Source organism: Petaurus breviceps, unplaced genomic scaffold (genome assembly GCF_028583685.1).
Source record: "Petaurus breviceps papuanus isolate PSGF00001 unplaced genomic scaffold, PetGlider_PUasm1.0 90760, whole genome shotgun sequence".
Taxonomy (NCBI): Eukaryota; Metazoa; Chordata; class Mammalia; order Diprotodontia; family Petauridae; genus Petaurus; species Petaurus breviceps.
Genome location: NW_027187338.1, coordinates 3,184,261 through 3,201,986, shown reverse-complemented (window position 1 = coordinate 3,201,986; position 17,726 = coordinate 3,184,261). Strand labels below are relative to the sequence as shown.

General features: G+C 38.1%; 1 protein-coding gene across 2 annotated transcripts in view; it reads right to left on the bottom strand.

Moving 5' to 3' along the window:
• Positions 1-17,726, bottom strand: part of AGO3 (argonaute RISC catalytic component 3) — a 107,506-nt gene that overhangs the window by 11,770 nt on the left and 78,010 nt on the right. For both annotated transcript variants that reach the window (XM_069067929.1, XM_069067930.1), the window contains 7 exons: positions 16,774-16,958; positions 15,987-16,146; positions 13,446-13,536; positions 6,787-6,981; positions 5,624-5,758; positions 2,058-2,159; positions 47-246 (listed from right to left, as the gene is read on the bottom strand). In XM_069067929.1, coding sequence (XP_068924030.1) covers positions 47-246; positions 2,058-2,159; positions 5,624-5,758; positions 6,787-6,981; positions 13,446-13,536; positions 15,987-16,146; positions 16,774-16,958 — 1,068 coding nt within the window. The remainder of the gene's footprint in view (positions 1-46; positions 247-2,057; positions 2,160-5,623; positions 5,759-6,786; positions 6,982-13,445; positions 13,537-15,986; positions 16,147-16,773; positions 16,959-17,726) is intronic.

The following is a 17,726-nucleotide window of genomic DNA, read 5'->3' as shown; positions in this document are numbered from 1 at the left end:
ACTCAAAAAGAATGACTGACAATATCTGTGTCCTATTCCATTTTACCTGTCATGTTCTTTGTCCACGAGATGATATCTGGCTCTGAACGCTACCAGATGAGCATAATATGCTGGTGCAGGTATTGAAACAGATCTAGTACAACGCACATATGTATGGCAGAGTTGGTAAGTTAGCAGCTGAAGTTCATCCGCAGTAAAACAGTTATCATCCCACAAAACGTGATAGTGTGAGGGACGGCTGGTACCCTAGGCAAAAAGCAACAGCAATTTTCATGGAATAAAAAACTTTTGGAGCGACAAAGACACAGACACATACACACACACAGCACAAGCTTAACTCCAGTTCTTTAGCTTAAAAAAAAAAGCAGCTTGTTACATTAGCAAAAACTAATTCTAGTTTCTTCTCTGGTCAATCACCAATCTTTCAAATCTCTTTTAAATTCCTTCCTGTTCCCATTTTTAGTAATGTGCTAGCACATGCCCTCTGCCCCTCTCCAGGTCATCTTTCATGATATACTTTCCTACCTTGTGTGATCTGAAGGTGAGTCTTTTACCTTGCTTGGGCCTGTGACCTTGTCTGTAAAATGAGAGGGTGCCTAAAGTCCCTCTTGGTTCTAGATATTTGATTTTATGAAGCATTACTGCCAGGATAATTTTCTCTATGCACATACATGGCCATGTCACATCTTTCAATTTAACTAACATACATGAGAAGCACCAACAGTGTATGAAGATACTTAGGTTATGGAGACAAAAATGAAACAGGACCTTCCGTAAAGAACTAACACACACAGATAAGTGAACAAAAAGCATATACATGAAGTAATCTTGAGACAAGACTACAGGGGCACTAACATCTCAGGGGCTCAGGAGGCAGCAGTACTTTAGCTGAGCTTTGGAGGAACTGGGGATTCTAAGAAGCTGATGGGAGAAGGGAGAGCATTCCAGGCATGGAAGACAGATTCTGCAAAGGCTAGTGATGGGATGTTTTGTAAGGAAAAAGGGAAGCAGGATAGTTTGGCAAGACTGTGGATCGATTAGACATTTCTTATCCATTTACTGGCAGCTAGGTGGCACCATAGTGCACAGAACACTGGGCTTGGGATCAGGTAGACTCTTCTTCATGAGTTCAAATCCAGCCTCAGACACTTACTAGCTGTGTGACCCTGGGCAAGTCACTTAAGCCTGTTTGCCTCAGTTTCCTCATCTGTAAAATGCTCTGGAGAAGGAAATGGCAAACCACTTCAGTATCTTTGCCACGAAAACCCCAAAGGAGGTCACAAAAGTCAGACATGACTGAACAACAATCCATGTAGTATGCTTGAGTTACTGTACTAGATGCTGGAAATACAAAGACAATGAATAAAAACATCCCTTCTTGCAAAGAGCTTGGCACAGAACAGGCACTCAATAAATGTCCACTGATTTAAGTGCCAGAGGGGATTATTCACTATCCTTTTCATTATCTCTGGTACCTTTCTCCTGGAGGTGCCTTTGTTCCTTCTTTTCCCAGCTCTGTAAGCTTATGTCCCTACCCTATGTCCACCATTCGAAATTGTACCCATCTTTCAAGGCTGCATTCAACAAATGCCACCTCTTCCAAGGTCCCCTCTCCAGGTCTCTCCCCCATATCCCTAACATCTTTTCTTTCTGGAACCCTGCAAATCCTTTTGTATTCCTCATACTCTTGCAATTTTGCATTATAGTCACATGTAGTATATAACACATGAGTATGTTCTATTTTTCTCTACTCATTATAAGCAGATGTGAGGGCAGGGATCATTCCTCAATTCTGTTAATATCACCTGCACTTTGCATATTATAGATGGATTAAAAAAAAGCCTGTGGAATGCATTCACCTGGAGTAAGATGTGAAATTATACTGAAGTATTACCTGAAAGAAAAAGATACTTGAAGTAATTTCACCTAAAGCACTAATATAGTCTGAATAAATATATATTAAATGACCAACAAAATTTTACCTTTAAAGAAACTAACATTAAAAAAAAAGAAATTACTGATATTTACAAGTATATGTCAAAATGCAAAAGGCTTACCTGTATTCCAGCATGACTACAGAGGTAAAAATCAAACTCATAGGGGTGGGTAATATCTGTATCTACTGTTGTTCCAGCTGGGATGTTTCCACTTCTTCCAACCTGTTTTTTCCCCATCAAAATGTAAATAAGACATAAATAACATGATTGCACATCAGAGGGAAATAAAAATCCATGACACATGTCTGCTGCCTAGGCAGATCTGAGTTCTTCTGTCTAGGATTTGGGTCTCAGGTTTCTATAGCTACTTCTCTCTGGTCCTCTGGCCAATAAAGTGCCAGGGATCACTTCAGCCAGGATTCTTCCCTCCCAGGGTTCTCCACGGAGCACTTGGCATGGAGCATTATTTCATTACCAGTTCTGCTATTCTCCATCCCCATTTTTTCTCATTAATGTATATTCCAATTTAGATTTTAAGCACTTCAGAGGCAGTTTTTTACTGCTTAGGCTTGAAAATTAGAGAGATGGGGGCGGCTGGGTGGTACAGTGAGTAAAGCGCCGGTCCCAGAGTCAGGAGGACCTGAGTTCGGATCTGGCCTCAGACACTTAACACACACGAAAAAAAAAACTAGCCGTATAACCTTGGGCAAGTTACTTAACCCAACTGCCTTCCAAAAAAGCAAAAAAAAAAAAAGAAAATTAGAGAGATGCCATCATTTAAACTCTAAGTGCCATTGAATTGTGGTTATTTGTGTCAACTGTCTTATTGCCATGTTTATATAATACAGATTAACATGAGCTAGCCATTGAAGCTCTCTCTTAAAAACACAAACATAGCTGTTAATTTATTTCTAATTATTATTTATAAGAAAATATGGAGAGGCAGCTTGGCATTGAGAATTGAGAGATGGTTTTACAGTCAGGAGTATCTGGGTTCCAATCTAGGCTATGACACAAATTGGCTGTATGACTCTAGAAGAAGTGGGGAACCTGAGACCTCCAGGCCACATGGTATTTGTTCTATGAAGTTTGGATTCAGTCAAAGGGCTCAGTGCCCCAAGCAGCTATCTCAAACTAAGTTGCAGAGCAACTGGCCTTGGTAGCTGCATTGGCAGAATGAATTCCCTTGATGCTAGTTCAATACACTAATGAAATTACAGGGCTGGTGGGGTAGTAGGAAAAGGTATTTAGAGTAAATAATATCAGAGTAAAACCAAATGAAATATAAACATCTAGATATAGACTAAATGCTTTTGTGAATAAAACTCATTCTTCTTATGAGTTGTTGGTTAACTTAACTCTGGTTTCATTTGTTTTGTTTTAAGGAGAAGCCTTTAGCCTTTTCTCACTTATGTTTCAGGCATTAATAGCTTTGTGGCTTCTAGACAGCTTGGTATCTAAAGTCCTTAAACTACTTATTTGCCACTTATTAAAGGGTATTGATTTGCTGCCTTAGGAGTCTTCTTTCTAAGAGGAAGACATTTGCCTTTTGCTCCCCACATCTTTCTCTGTTCCCTGTGGCTTAGATTTTTAGCTCAGTAATCCTGCCCCTTCCTGCTATGCATACATGAGAATGTCACCTGACCTCTGTTACAGTCCTCTGTCTAATGCAGCACAAGGCAAATTTTGTACCTGGGCAGCTTCTCTTTCCTGATTTTTTTTTTTTGTTTTTTTTTGGAGGAGGGAAGGTAGAGCAATTGGGGTTAAGTGACTTGCCCAAGATCACATGATTAGTTTTTTGTGTTGTGCCTGAAGACAGATTTGAACTCAGGTCCTCCTGACTCCAGGGTCAGTGCTCTATTCACTGCGCCACCTAGCCCCTGATTTTTTTAATTTTGAAGCTAGTTTTGATATAAAAGTCACTTTGCAGCAAATTGATTAAAATCGCTCATGAACCAGTCTAGCAGGTTTTAGTTTTCTTCTTTATAACCTGGCTTCTGCCAGAGTGTAGCAGACTCTCTTAAAATCTCTAAAAAGGGTCATTCACTTTTAACAGTCAACATCTCTGAGCCTATTGCTTCTGTACCCACACTTTATTTCATACACACAATCACCACTCCACAAAGGCAGAGAAGGTAATTTATTAATCTCTCCTTTGGTTTTTAGTATTTCTAATTTTAGTATTTAATTGGGCATTTTCAATTTGTTCTTTTTCTAGTTTTTTCAGTTGAATGCCCAACTTATTAATCTCCTTTTTCTCTATTTTACTCATGCAAGCATTCAGAGATATAAAACCTCCCCTAAGAATTGCTTTTGCTGCATTCCATAAGTTTTGGTATGTTGTCTCATTATTGTCATTCTCTTGAATGAAGTTACCGATTGTTTCTATGATTTATTGTTTGACCCACTCATTCTTTAGCTAATTAGTTTTTAGAATCTATCTTTCCATGGCTCTTTAGTACATATAATTTTTATTGCACCATGATCTGAAAAAGATACTTTTAATATTTCTGCCTTTCTGCACTGGATTGTGAGGTTTTTATGCCCTAGTACATGGTGAGTTTTTGTGTATGTGCCATGTACCACTGTGAAGAAGGTATATTCCTTTTTATCCCCATTCGGTTTTCTCCAGAGGTCTGTCATATCTACCTTCTCTAAAATTCTATTCACCTCCTTAATTTCTTTTTTGTTTATTTTGAGGTTAGATTTATCAAGTTCAGAGAGGGGGAGATTGAGGTCCCCCACTAGTATAGTTTTGGTATCTATTTCTTCCTTTAACTCCCTTAACTTCTCCTCTGCTATACCACTTGGTGCACATATATTTAGTAATGATATTACTTCATTGTCAATGGTACCTTTTAGAAGGATATAGTTACCTTCCTTATCTCTTTTATTTAGATCTATTTTTGCTTTTGCTTTGTCTAAGATTAGGATTGCTACTTTTGCTTTTTTTACTTTACCTGAAGCATAATATATTCTGCTCCAGCCTTTTACCTTTACCCTGTGCATATTCCCATTTCAAATATGTTTCTTGTGAACAGCATATTGTAGGACTATGGTTTTTAATCCATTCTGCTGTCTGTTTTATGGGAGAGTTCATCCCAATCACATTCACAGTTATGGTTACTATTTGTGTCTTTCTCCCCATCCTATTTCCCCTGTTTATGCTTTTGTTTCTCCTTTTTCCCTTCCCCTCCTCAAAAGAGTTTTGCTTTTGACCACTGCCTCCCTCAATATTCCCTCCCTAGCAGCCCCCCTCCCTTTATCTACCTTTTTCCCTTACTACTTCTTCCTTTCCTTCTAACCACCCTCCCCCTTTTTTCCCCTTTCCCCTCCTACTGCCTGTAGGGCACGTTAGATTTATATACTTAACAAAGTATGTTATTCCCTCCTTGAACCCAATTCTATAAGAGTAAATCTCAAACAATGCTCTTTTCCCTCCCTTCTTTCCCTCTACTATAATAAGTTTTTTGTGTCTCTTCACATTAAATTCCTATACTTAACTGAGTATGTTATTCCTTCCTTGAACTGAAACCAATGAGAGTAAAGCTCATACAATGCTTATCTCCCAGAGAGGGTAATTTAAATGTAAAGGATCACCCCAAACATGTCACAAGTTGTGAGAACTCTGCTGATTGTGTGCAATATGTGCCTGATTAATGACACTGTCCCAGATGCAAGATTACCCTTTCCGTTCTGTCAGCACAAAACAGCCGTGTGTGGTGGCGTTTCTGTACCACAATGTAGGTGATGCCAGGTTGGTAGTCCTTCTCCAAGCTGATGCAGGCTTCTCTAATTGCAAGTAGCTCATAATATAATACCTAGATTAGAGAAAGTTTAGTCAATGGTGCTTGTTATATATCTTTCAAGAAAAAAGAATTTTTTATACTTAAGGTACCTCATTTTCTCCTCTCCCCTTTTAAAATTTTTTTTTTTTAAAGCAATTGGGGTTAAGTAACTTGCTCAAGATTACACAGCCAGTTATTTCTGGGTGTGGTGTTGAGTGTCTGAGCCTGGGATTCAATCCCCAGGTCATCCCGACACTGGAGCCTGTGCTCTTACTCACTGAGCCACCTGGCCTCCCCCTCTCCCCTTTTAATTTAGTTTCTTATTCCATTTATTCATCATACCTTTTCAGATTCTGCCACCATGCTTCCCTATCTTTTCCCTCCACCCCTGTGGTCTCCTTCCTCCAAAAACTTCCATTTTAAAGAAGGGTCTAGATCAGAACCTCCGTTCCTCCAGAACAATCCTTTATGTATTCTCTTCTCCCCACAGAATGTAAACTCCTTGAGGGTGGTGACATTTTCTCTCTCTTTTTTTTTGGCTTGTATTTGTATTGCCAATGCTTCACACCATTCCTGGTACATAAATAATTACTCAAATATTTCTTCACTCACTACTACATTTGTGCAGTACACTGAGTTAAAAGAAGACAAAAAATTTAAGAAACAATCCCTGCCTTTATGAAAATTATCTACTAGAGGACTAAGACAAAAATATGTAGCTATGTGTGGCATTACATGCTAAACACATTAAAGAGGTACAAAAATGAGCATTGTGTGAGGGCTGAAAGGTAGAGAGTTGTTTCTGATGGACATGCAAGGGGAAGGATGATATAGAAAGGCTTCAAGGAACAATGGCATCTCATCTGTCAAACTGTGTGCTCTTCACACCTATCAAAACCATATATCTACTAGTCACTCTAAAACTAAATGATACTGAAACATCAAAATTTAAAACCATTTATGATGATCTCTCAACTTTAGAGTCTTCAGAGGGCTAGAATTTATTACGTAGGCACCATTTCTGGATTCATTTCTGGATCAAGACCTTTCGGCCAGCTCACCTGCCGAAACTGGCCCTCAGAAACACCATCCCGATAAAAGATTATGCGAGTGGGCTTGAACCGAGTTGACTTATAGAACTGGATGAGAAGTTCCCTGACCATGGAGGCCAAATCTTGGATGATCTCCTGTCGGGGTCTTTGAACTCTTACTGTGGCACAGTACCTGCTTGGGTGAGCATCCATACTGCCTACAACCTAAAAAAAGATGCATAAGAAAATGAAGAAATAACTACCAAAATCATGTGGAATTACTACAAATTAATTATCTTCCTTATATAAATTAGCATTATTAGATAATTTCTAATGAAGAGAATTAAGACTCAAATTTAACCCTCCAAATTACTGTGCTGCAATAGTATTCTTCATTGTTTTACATACCTCTGAGCAGCACAAGGTAACACAAAAGGCAATGGAGACTCAAGAGTTGGAAGGTACCAGGATAAAACATAGGTTTTATCATGGCTCCAACATTTATAAGGTGCCTGCTTACAGATAAATCAAAACTTCTGAGACTCAGCTTTCTCATCTGAAAAATATAACTAATATTGCCCTGATAATGAGTACATCACAGTATCATTCTGTGACAGAATGAAATACTGTATGTGAATGCATCTTGTAAAATGAAATGCAAAAGAAATGTGGACATTCTTTATTATATATAGCCTAGGGTAGAACTTTTGCACCTCCCTAGCCCATGCTACCAATAATGGACGGACACTCTGACAGGTACCAGTAAGAAGTCTACAGGATAAGTAAGGGAAGAAAGTAATGAAGAAAAAAAAGACAACTAGGAAACAGAGAAGATGAGTGGAAGAGAAAAGAAATGAGAAGGAAAAAAAGTATGCCACTAATAACAGCTTCATGGTCCATTGAGCAGCATTAACTCCAGAAATATCATTTTGGAAGGCTTTTTTTTTTTTTTTAAAGCAATTGGGGTTAAGTAACTTGCTCAAGGTTACATGGTCAGTTGTGTGTGTGTGTGTGTGGGGGGGGTGTGGGTGTGAAGTATCTGAGGCCAGAACTGATCCCAGGTCTCCCAACTCTGGGGCCAGCACTCTAACTCACTGCGCCACCCGGCTGCCCTAGGTTTTTTCTTTAAAATATAAATTTAATGATGCCACAAACAAGAAATACAATTAAACATAAAACTATTAACTCCCAATGAAAAAGGTGAGCAAAAGAACAATAACACCTTTATATACAATCACAGAATTTCAGAATTGGAAAAGAACCTCAAAGGCCATCTATCCAATCCATAGATGAATAGATACAGAACGAACATAGAAAGAGTAATCTTTTGCAAGTAGCATTCACCTGAAGACCTTTAATAGGTAGAAACCTACCAAGGAAGTCAACTTCACTTCTGGAAAGTTCTAATTTGGGGAAAGTTTTTTTGTCACTTATTTTACTTCTATGGACCCTTCCAATCGTTTTTTTTTATTCTATAAATTTATCAGATTGCTGCATTCCCTCCCGTAGTCAAAGTAATTTGTCCTGTTTCTGTTTTCTTTGTCCTGAATCACTTCCACAGTCATCTCCCCTAAATGTCCAGCCCTCTAGCCTTCCTTGTAATAGAAAGTTAAGTAAAACCAACAGATACAGACTTTCCCCCCATATTTTACTGTATTCTTTTGTCATTTATGGCACAATAATATTCTATTACACTGCTATTCCCAAATCACTAGACATAGTTAGTTTCCAGTTTTTGTTATCATAAGTAACACTACTACAAATATGTAGCTTTCTTTCAATAACATCTTTAGGAAGAGTCATAATTAGAAATATGATTACTAGGTTAAAAGCTATGATCAATTTTGTAGTTCCTTACAGAATGCCTAAATATACTTTTCAAAGAGACTGAACTAGTTCACAGTCTCATGTCTGTTTTCTGATACCTCCAACCAACAATAAATTTTATTATCTTTGCCAATTTGACAAATGGTAAAATTTTTGCCTCATTTCAAAGTTGTAATTTCAATTTTTCAGATTACAGGGCTGGAATGGTTTTTCAGGTGATTATTAATAATGTGTTAATTCTTTCAAGAACTGCCTGTTGCATAATCTCTGATCACTCATTCACAGGGGAAATAGGTATTATTCCTGTTAATGTGTCACAGTTTATAGACTCTAGAGCTTTGACTTTTATTAGGACATTTATCTAGGTCAAAGGCCCTCCCCTTACAACCTGCTTTGCTTTTTATTTCGGATGCATTACTTTGTGCTGTGTAAAACCTTTTTTTCTACATAAGGTAGCCCAACTAGTTTATCTCCAGTAATTTCTTCCAATTCTCTAAAAGCTACCAAAATCATGAAGATGAAATAATCCCCTATACATGTTTAAAGATGTAGGTTTATTGATTTAATTGGAATTTATTATAACATATGGTGTGAAGCATGGGACCTACTCCCATTTCTGGATAAATAATCATCCAATTTTCTCCATTTTTAATGAACGAATTCTTTATAACCACTTATTTCTAATGTGGATCGAGTCTTGTATTATACCTACCTGTTTAACATAAAAAACAAGTAAACCATCAAATGTGCTTTATGTTTGATCAAGATAATTTTCAATCAGCCTCGGAGACAAGATAGCAGAGTAGAAGCATGACCTCCGCGGGACTATGCCTTCCACCTTCCCCAATCCATGTAAAAGGGGACTCTAAACAAACTTTGAAATTGCAGAACCCACAAAATGACACAGAGAAACTAACCTCCCGCTGAGGACAGCCTGGCAGGAATTGGCCAGCACAGTGCTCTGGGAGCTGAGCCCAGGCGCCCGTGAGCTGAAGGTTTTAGCCCCAGGGTGGGCCTGACCAGCCCCCAGCTTGAGGGTTTCCAGATTTATCAACACATAGATGTGAAGGACAAAGTGAGGGGTCAGTGCAGTCTGGACTTTGGGACCAATAGTTGGGAGTGCATCAGTTTTGTTACCCTGTGCAGTGCCTTGTTGCAGCTTCAGCTCCTGGCCTGCAGAGTGTAGGGGGACCAAGCACCAGTCTAAGAGGTAATCGCTCTTGCTTTAACCTGCTTGGATCTGGATTGCAGTCTAGGGTGGAGGTCCTGGGGTGCGTGACCAGCTTGCCAGAGCATGTGGAGGCCTCAGAGAGGGCACCCAACTAACAGCTCCAGCAGCTGAGAAAACCCCAGCATTTGGCACAAAAGCTCCCCTGTCTGGTGGCAGAGTCCTACCATGGTAAAAAGCTCAGGGGTCAAGTGACTGAGGGGCGACATGACCAGACAAAGGAAGCAAAACAAAAAGAAGACTCCAACATTAGAAACCTATTTTGGGGACAAAAAGGAGCAAAGCATGGAACAGGAGGAAGACAGTGAAGTCAGAACTCCTGCACCAAAAACTTCAAAGGAAAATACGAGTTGGTTACAGGCCATAGAGGACTTTAAGAAACAGATAAGAGAAGTGGAAGAAAAATTGGGAAGAGAAGTGAGAACGATGCAAGAAAATTACGAACTGAGAGTCAACAGCCTGACTGAGGAAAATCATACCTTAAAAAACAGACTGACTCAATTGGCAAAAGAGGCTCAAAAAGGCAATGAGGAGAGGAATGTCTTGAAAAGTTGAATTTGCCACATGGAAAAAGAATCTCAAAAGCTCAATGAGGAGAACTATTCCCTTGGATTTAGATTGGAGCAAAGGGAAGCTAGTGACTTTAAGAAAAATCAAGATGATGTTAAACAGATCCAAACAAATGAAAGAATAGAAGGCAATGTGAAATATCCCATGGGAAAAACCATTGACCTGAAAATAGATCCAGGAGAGATAATTTAAAAATTACTGGACTAGCTGAAAGCCATGATCAGGGAAAGAACCTAGAAATCATCTTCCAAGAAATTCTCAAGGAAAACTGACCTGATGTTTTAGAACCAGAAGGCAAAACAGAGGTTGAAAGAATCCACCGATCACCTCCTAAAAATGATCCCAAAAAGAAAACTCCTAGGAATATTATAGCCAGGTTCTGGAATTCCCAGATCAAGGAGAGAATATTATGAGCAGCCAGGAAGAAACAATTTGAATATTGTGGAAACACAATCAGGATAACACAGGATCTGGCAGCTTTTTTTTTTTTTAAAGCAATCGGGGTTAAGTAACTTGCTCAAGGTTACACGGCCAGTTATTTCTGGGTGTGGTGCTAAGTATCTGAGCCCGGATTTGATCCTCAGGTCATCCTGATGCTGGAGCCGGTGCTCTTACTTGCTGAGCCACCTGGCCGCCCCTAAGCAATTGGGGTTAAGTAACTTGCTCAAGGTTACACGGCCAGGTGTTTCTGGGTGGGTGCCAAGTGTCTGAGCCTGGGATTCGATCTCCAGGTTTTCTCAACACTGGAGCTGGTGCTCTTACTCGCCGTGCTACCTGGCCGCCCCCCGATCTGGCAGCTTCTACACTGAGGAATCAAAGGGCCTGGAATAGGATATTCCAGAGGGCAGAGGAGCTGGGATTAAAACCAAGAATCACCTACCCAGAAAGCTGAGTATCATGTTTCAGGGGAAAATATGGTCATTCAGTGGAATAGAGGACTTTCAAGCATTCTTAATGAAAAAACCAGAGTTGAATAGAAAATTTGATCCAGATACAAGAAGCAAGAGAAGCTTAAGAAGGTAAACAGGGAAAAGAAATCATAAGGCACTGATCAAAGTTGAACTATTAACATTCCTACATGGAAAAACAATAACTGTAATTGATGAAACTTTTCTTTGTATGAAAATAGTTGAAGGAAATAGAAATCTAATATCTATCTATCTATCTATCTATCTCGGAGGGTATACGGGCATATGAATACATGTGTCAATGTGTGTATATATGTTTACAGGTATACACAGACAGAGGGCACAGGACCAATTGAATAGGAAGGGATGATACTTAAAAGGGGAAATTAAGAAGTGAGAGAGGAATATAATGAGAGGAGATGGAGAGAGACAGAATGGGGTAAACTATCTCATAAAGAAGAGGCAAGGGATAAGGGTTACAATAGAGGGGAAGAATAGGAAGGCAAAAGGGAATGGGTCAACCTTATTCTCGCTGAATTTTGCTCGGGGAGGGAATGAAAAATACACTAAATAGGGTATCTCACCCTACAGGAGAGTAGGGGGAAGGGGATGAGAGGGGGGATGATGGAAGGGAGGGCAGGCTGGGGGGAAGTGAAGTTGGAAGCACCCACTTTTGAAAAGGGACGGGATCAAATTAGAGAATAGGACAAGTGGCAGGTGGGATAGGAGGGAGGGAAATATAGCCAGTCTTTTACAATATATCTACTATGTTAATGTTTTGCATTAGCTACACATGTATAATCTATACTGTACTACTTATCTTCCCAGTAAGGGTGGTGACAAGGGAGGAAGGGAATGAATCTGGAATTCAAAGTTTTAAAATCAAATGTTTAAAATTATATATACATATATACTATTATTAATAATATCTTACATGTAATTGGGAAAGAAGATATACAGGCACTGGGGCATAGAGATCCACCATGCCCTACTGAAAAAGTCTAAGGGGGTATGGTAGAGAGCAGATTGGTGGAGGGGATATCCTGTGAGACTGCTATTCTGGGGTGGTGGGTAGGGGAAAAACAGGGAGAAAATTTGTAACTCAAAATCTGGTAGAAACGAATGATGTAAATCAGAAGTTAATAAAGCATTAAAAAAAAAGTGCTTCCATTTCCTCACTATCATCTTGACCTGCTCAATGAACTGTTCCTTTGATTTAACCCTCTGCCAGAATCCTGGCAAGGATAAAGCATTAAGTTTGGAGTGGAGAATATTTTCAAACTCCACTGCTACCAATTATCACCTGTGTGGACTTGGGCAAATAACTCAACCTTTCTGGGACTCTATCTTTTCGTGTGTAAAATGAACAGGCAGCTATGTGGTACAATGGATAAAACACAGGCTCTGGAGTAAGAAAGACCCGAGTTCAAATCCATCCTCAAACACTTCACATTTAACTAGCTGTGTGACCCTGGGTAAGTCACTTAACCCCAACTGCCGCATGTTGGAGCATATTACTTGCACGTGAGAAGTTAAAAATATTAAGGGATACATGATGAGAAAAATAGATGCACTAGAGATAGAGGATATAGTAAGAGGGAAGAATAATAGAAGAAGAATCAAAATGTAGAATACATCAGATTAAAGGTTCTAGCATATTGAATATATCATCTATGAAGCTAATTTAGAGAAAATATTGACATGAATTACTTAGGATGAATGGGCATAGATGGGTTGTGATTTATACTATGAATTGAATGCCTACATAGAGAAGATAATGGATCGAATGCAGTACTGAAGTATAAAGTGCTGTTTAACAGTAAAGAGATAACTTCCTTCACCTTGTCAAATGATGTAAAAACCATTAACTGAAAATCTAAAGCCTCTATAGAGAGATAACCAGAACATAGTATAGAAATCAACAAGGTATATGCTAGAGTACTGCAAGTTAATTTCTGAAATTTATCAAGTCTACTTGTAAATCTAATGATATTTTTAAAATGTTGATAAGCTCCTAAGAAGCAGAAAGGAACTCACCAAGCCAGTGGTATAAAATGGAGACTCACAGTTTCATGCACATTAATCCTTTAATGTTCTACTTTGTATATATATTTAAGTTCAGGAAAAAAAATAAAATTTAAAAAGAAGAAACTCACAGCAGCAATCGAAGGTTTCTTTCCATCACCAGCAGGTGGATGAGTGACATCTGCTCCCAAAAAGATCACTGGTTGTTGGAACACAGAAGGTCTTTAAGATAAAAAAAAAAAGTGTGTGTGTGTTTATGTATGTATACACACACACACACACACACTCTCTCTTTAGGCTACTACTAATGTTATAAGCTGCTTAGTTACAGATCTATATCCATTTAGAATGGGGGAAAACCTTTTTAAGTACAGAAAAACTACAGAAGTGAAAAAAGCCCATGAGTAGTTTTCTGGGTAAGCCTGTTCTACTGAAAACTTTTATTTGCTTAATTCATGTTTCACTATCCTATAATAATATTTTTAAAATGTTACATTGTCATATGAATGATCTCAAGTCTACATTCTGACAGCAGAAATAAGAAGCATTATAACTTCCTTCAAAGACACTGACAAAAGACTAGGAAACTACCCCAAATATTCCCAACTTCCCTTAAATAGCTTTTTACAGATATAAGATCTACCAATTTATCTAAATATCTTTTCAATCTTCATATTTTCACTATCTATTACCTTTTGTAGTACAATCCTAAAGTTTATGTAAAAAAATGCTACAAAGCATTTAATTCAACTTCCTCTCTTTACATTTGAGAAAACTGTTGCCCGAAGAGGAATGATTTGTTTAAAGTCACTTGGGTAAAGCAGCCAGAACTAGAAGTCACATCTTCCAGCTTCTAGTCTATTAGTTATTCCACTCCTCCCCCTCCCTGCCCCAGATTCTCTTTAGTTGTTCTGAAACTAAGAACTAAGGACTTCACTAGTTCAAATATTCCTAGAATTTGTTAAAACACATCTACATTCACCATATCTGTATCTTATGATTTTATGCACTGACCTATTCAAGGTTTAGCTCAAGTGGCATCTTCTACACAAAGCCTTTCCCAATTTCCTCAACTGCTAGTACCCTCTTTCTCTTTTGCATTTAGCTACCATGTTTTTATTCTGTTGTATAGACATACATTCATGTACATATACATGCACACACATATGCACAAACACACTTCGTCCACATCTTCTCAGACAGATTGCTTTCCTTTTGTGTCTCTGTACCTCCAACACCAAGGACAGAACCTGGCATATAGCAGGCAAGTAAGAAATGTTTGGGACAGCTAAGTGGCACAGTGGATAGAGTTCTGGGCCTGGAGTGAGGAAGACTCCTCTTCCTGAGTTCAAATCTGACAACTTATTAGCTGTGTGACCCTGTGAAAGTCATTTTGCCTTAGTTTCCTCATCTGTAAAATGAACTCAAGAAAGAAATGGCAAGCTACTCCAGCACCTTTGTCAAGAAAACCCCAAATGTTGTCACAGAAAGTTAGACGTGACTCCAGATAACTGAAGAATGACAAAGAAATCCTTATTGATAGTCTTCTGTATCTGTGCTGTGCTTTCTAAGCCTTCAGGCTTTAACTCTGTTCCCTTGGCCTGAAATAGCTATTAAAATATTACTCTGTCTTTTAACTTAAGAACCCCACTTGAAGAATCCACCTCTTCCAATGGAGTCTTGCTTACTTAACCCTTACCTATGCCATGCCTGCTAGAGTCAGGAATGATTTCAATTCAGAGACCTTACAGAGTGCTTAAGCAAGTTATTTATGTATACATTAAATTCCCTAGATTCTAAGCTCCATGAAGACAGGGATAATATCTTATTTAATCTCTATGAGGTTAGTGGTAGAGATGGCAACGAATCTGGAAAATCATTTCAGGATCATGTTTTTACCCTGACACTTAACCCCAAGATATAATCCTAAAGATATAAAGAAAAAAAACAACCCAATGTTTCACCTAAAAGAGAAAAGTGGGAAAAATATTAATATCACATATAAGTTCAAAACAACAACTATTTTAAAATCCCTCATATTTCTATAGCACTTTGTGTTTGTATGTTTATGTTTCATTCCATGAAGTAGGTAACGCAAATAGCATCCACATTTTTACAAATAAGTAATAGGAGACTCAGATTAAATATTTAGTCCAAAGTCATACAGCTTTCATGTCCATATGAAATAGGTCTCCTGACTCCAAATTCAGCTTTTCCCAATATCCCATCCTGCCTCACTAAAAGACTGGATTTAAATTCCATACTTCGGGAATGCAGAGAGCTGTGGCTGTGCCATACTCTTCATACAGCACCTAGAACATGGATGTATAGACTCTGTTGCTTGAAAAATGCTTTTTAAGGATGACAACTACTTATCCTTCCAAACAAAGTAGAATACAATTCGTTTTCCTAATAATTTATGGCCAGATACTTGCTACAAGGGTTATTTGATATTCAAAATGAACTGGAAGCAAAAGTTCATAGGGATTTTGATAAAAACTTTTTGATGAAACCTTAAATATTACAAAGGACAAACAAATCCCTGTATTAATGGGGATATTTGTAGAACTAAACATTCTTTCTTTCTCCTAGAACTATCTTTGATAGGTTATAGCAATATGAAATCAACTGGAGTCATTTCTAGAATGATATTTATCATTTGATTTTCTTACCTTTGATGAGGTACAAGGATATTATTAATTCCTCCTAGTTTGACATTAATCTTTAGGCACAGGTTTGAGAGGGTTTGAGGAGATGTTTTTATAACATTCTTCACTTGGACACACTGCGTAGCCATCCCCAAGAGTGTATCTCCTACTCTCTTCACTTCCGCTGAAGAGCAAATACACATATCTCATTAGGAAAAGCAAAAGCATGACCTTGAAATCAAGCAGGCTATATACTACTATCATGTCACAATTTTACTTGTTTGAATTTAAAACAAAATGACAGACTGATTTTAGGGCTGTCTCTAGCACTTGAGTTATATTTAAAGAAAAAAACTGAAGATCAGTCACTTAGTAAAATTTATTAAGAACCCACTATGTGCTAAGCACTGTGCTAAGTGCTAGGGTACAAAGAAAGGCAAAAGACAGTTTCTGCTCCCAATCTAATGAGGGAGACAACATGCAAACAGGTTATATACAGGATAAATAGGAAATAATTAACAGAGGAAAGGCTCTAGAATTAAGAGGGATTATGAAAGGCTTCCTGGAGAAGGTAGCTTGAAGGAGGCCAGGAGGTAGAGAAGAGGATGAAAAGAATTACATGGATGGAGGATAGACAGTGAAAATGCCCAGAGTCAGGAGACAGAATTATCTTGTGAGAAGAGCAGCAAGGAAGTCAGTGTCACTGGACCACAAAGTAAATGATAGAGTATAAGGAGACTGGAAAGGTGAAGGAGAGACCAGATTAAATAACATAACTGAATAAAAACATGGTATTAAATTAATTTCTTACCATACACAGGTGTCTTCCCGGGCAGAATAACAATGATGAGCTGCAGTCCCGAGTAGGTGTTCTTGAGATGCCGGAACATGGGCTCCACGCTGTCTGCACCCTGCGCGTATTTGCAGAAACAAGGTTGGCCCTGGATGGGCATCCCTGCATCCTTGGAAATCTTACGGAGCTGGTCTGTGAAACCCCTTCAAAGAAGAACCTTTGAATGTATTAACTTTCTCTAGGAATAACATATCATGTAAAAGTACAATGCATAAGATGAAGAGTTAAGTGAATCCTAACTGCCATGCATTCAATAAGAAAAATTAGAATGGGAAACTATTTGAAAATGAAGATAACTGGCAAAAATCTTAACTTTAAAGGAATACAGGATTGTATAACAGTAAAAAAAAATGTTATTTTTGCATTTACATTTCATTTGCATTTTTGCACATTAATGATTTTTCTAAGTTCAATAAGGTAAGACGCATTTTAATCCATTTCAAAAGAACATGGGAAAGCTCATATGGAAAATAGAATTAAGTGTTTAGCTTAAATAAATGTGTATTTATTGAAGGTTTAAATCAGTTGGACCAAAATAAAAAAGGTCCCCAGTGAAGGACCTTGTCCTTCCTTAAACATGAATAAAGAACATTGACTAGGAATAGAAAACAGATTTTAAAACAGAAAACACCACAAAACATTGTTTTTGGTTTAACAAAAAAAAAATTTAACAATTTTGATAAATAGGAAGAGGGTGAACTTCAATGGTAGCTATACGGCAAAATATAGTAAGATTTCCAGTTAAGCCAAGAGATACAGAGAAAGCCACAGCAAAAATTCACTGAAAATAAAATTGGAGGTGTTTTCTTTCACCAATTTTGATTGATTGATTGATACCAGCTATTCAAGAAATCTTTTAGCAATCTTATCATTTAAGTCTTTTGATATCTGCTGGTCAATCAGATTATCAC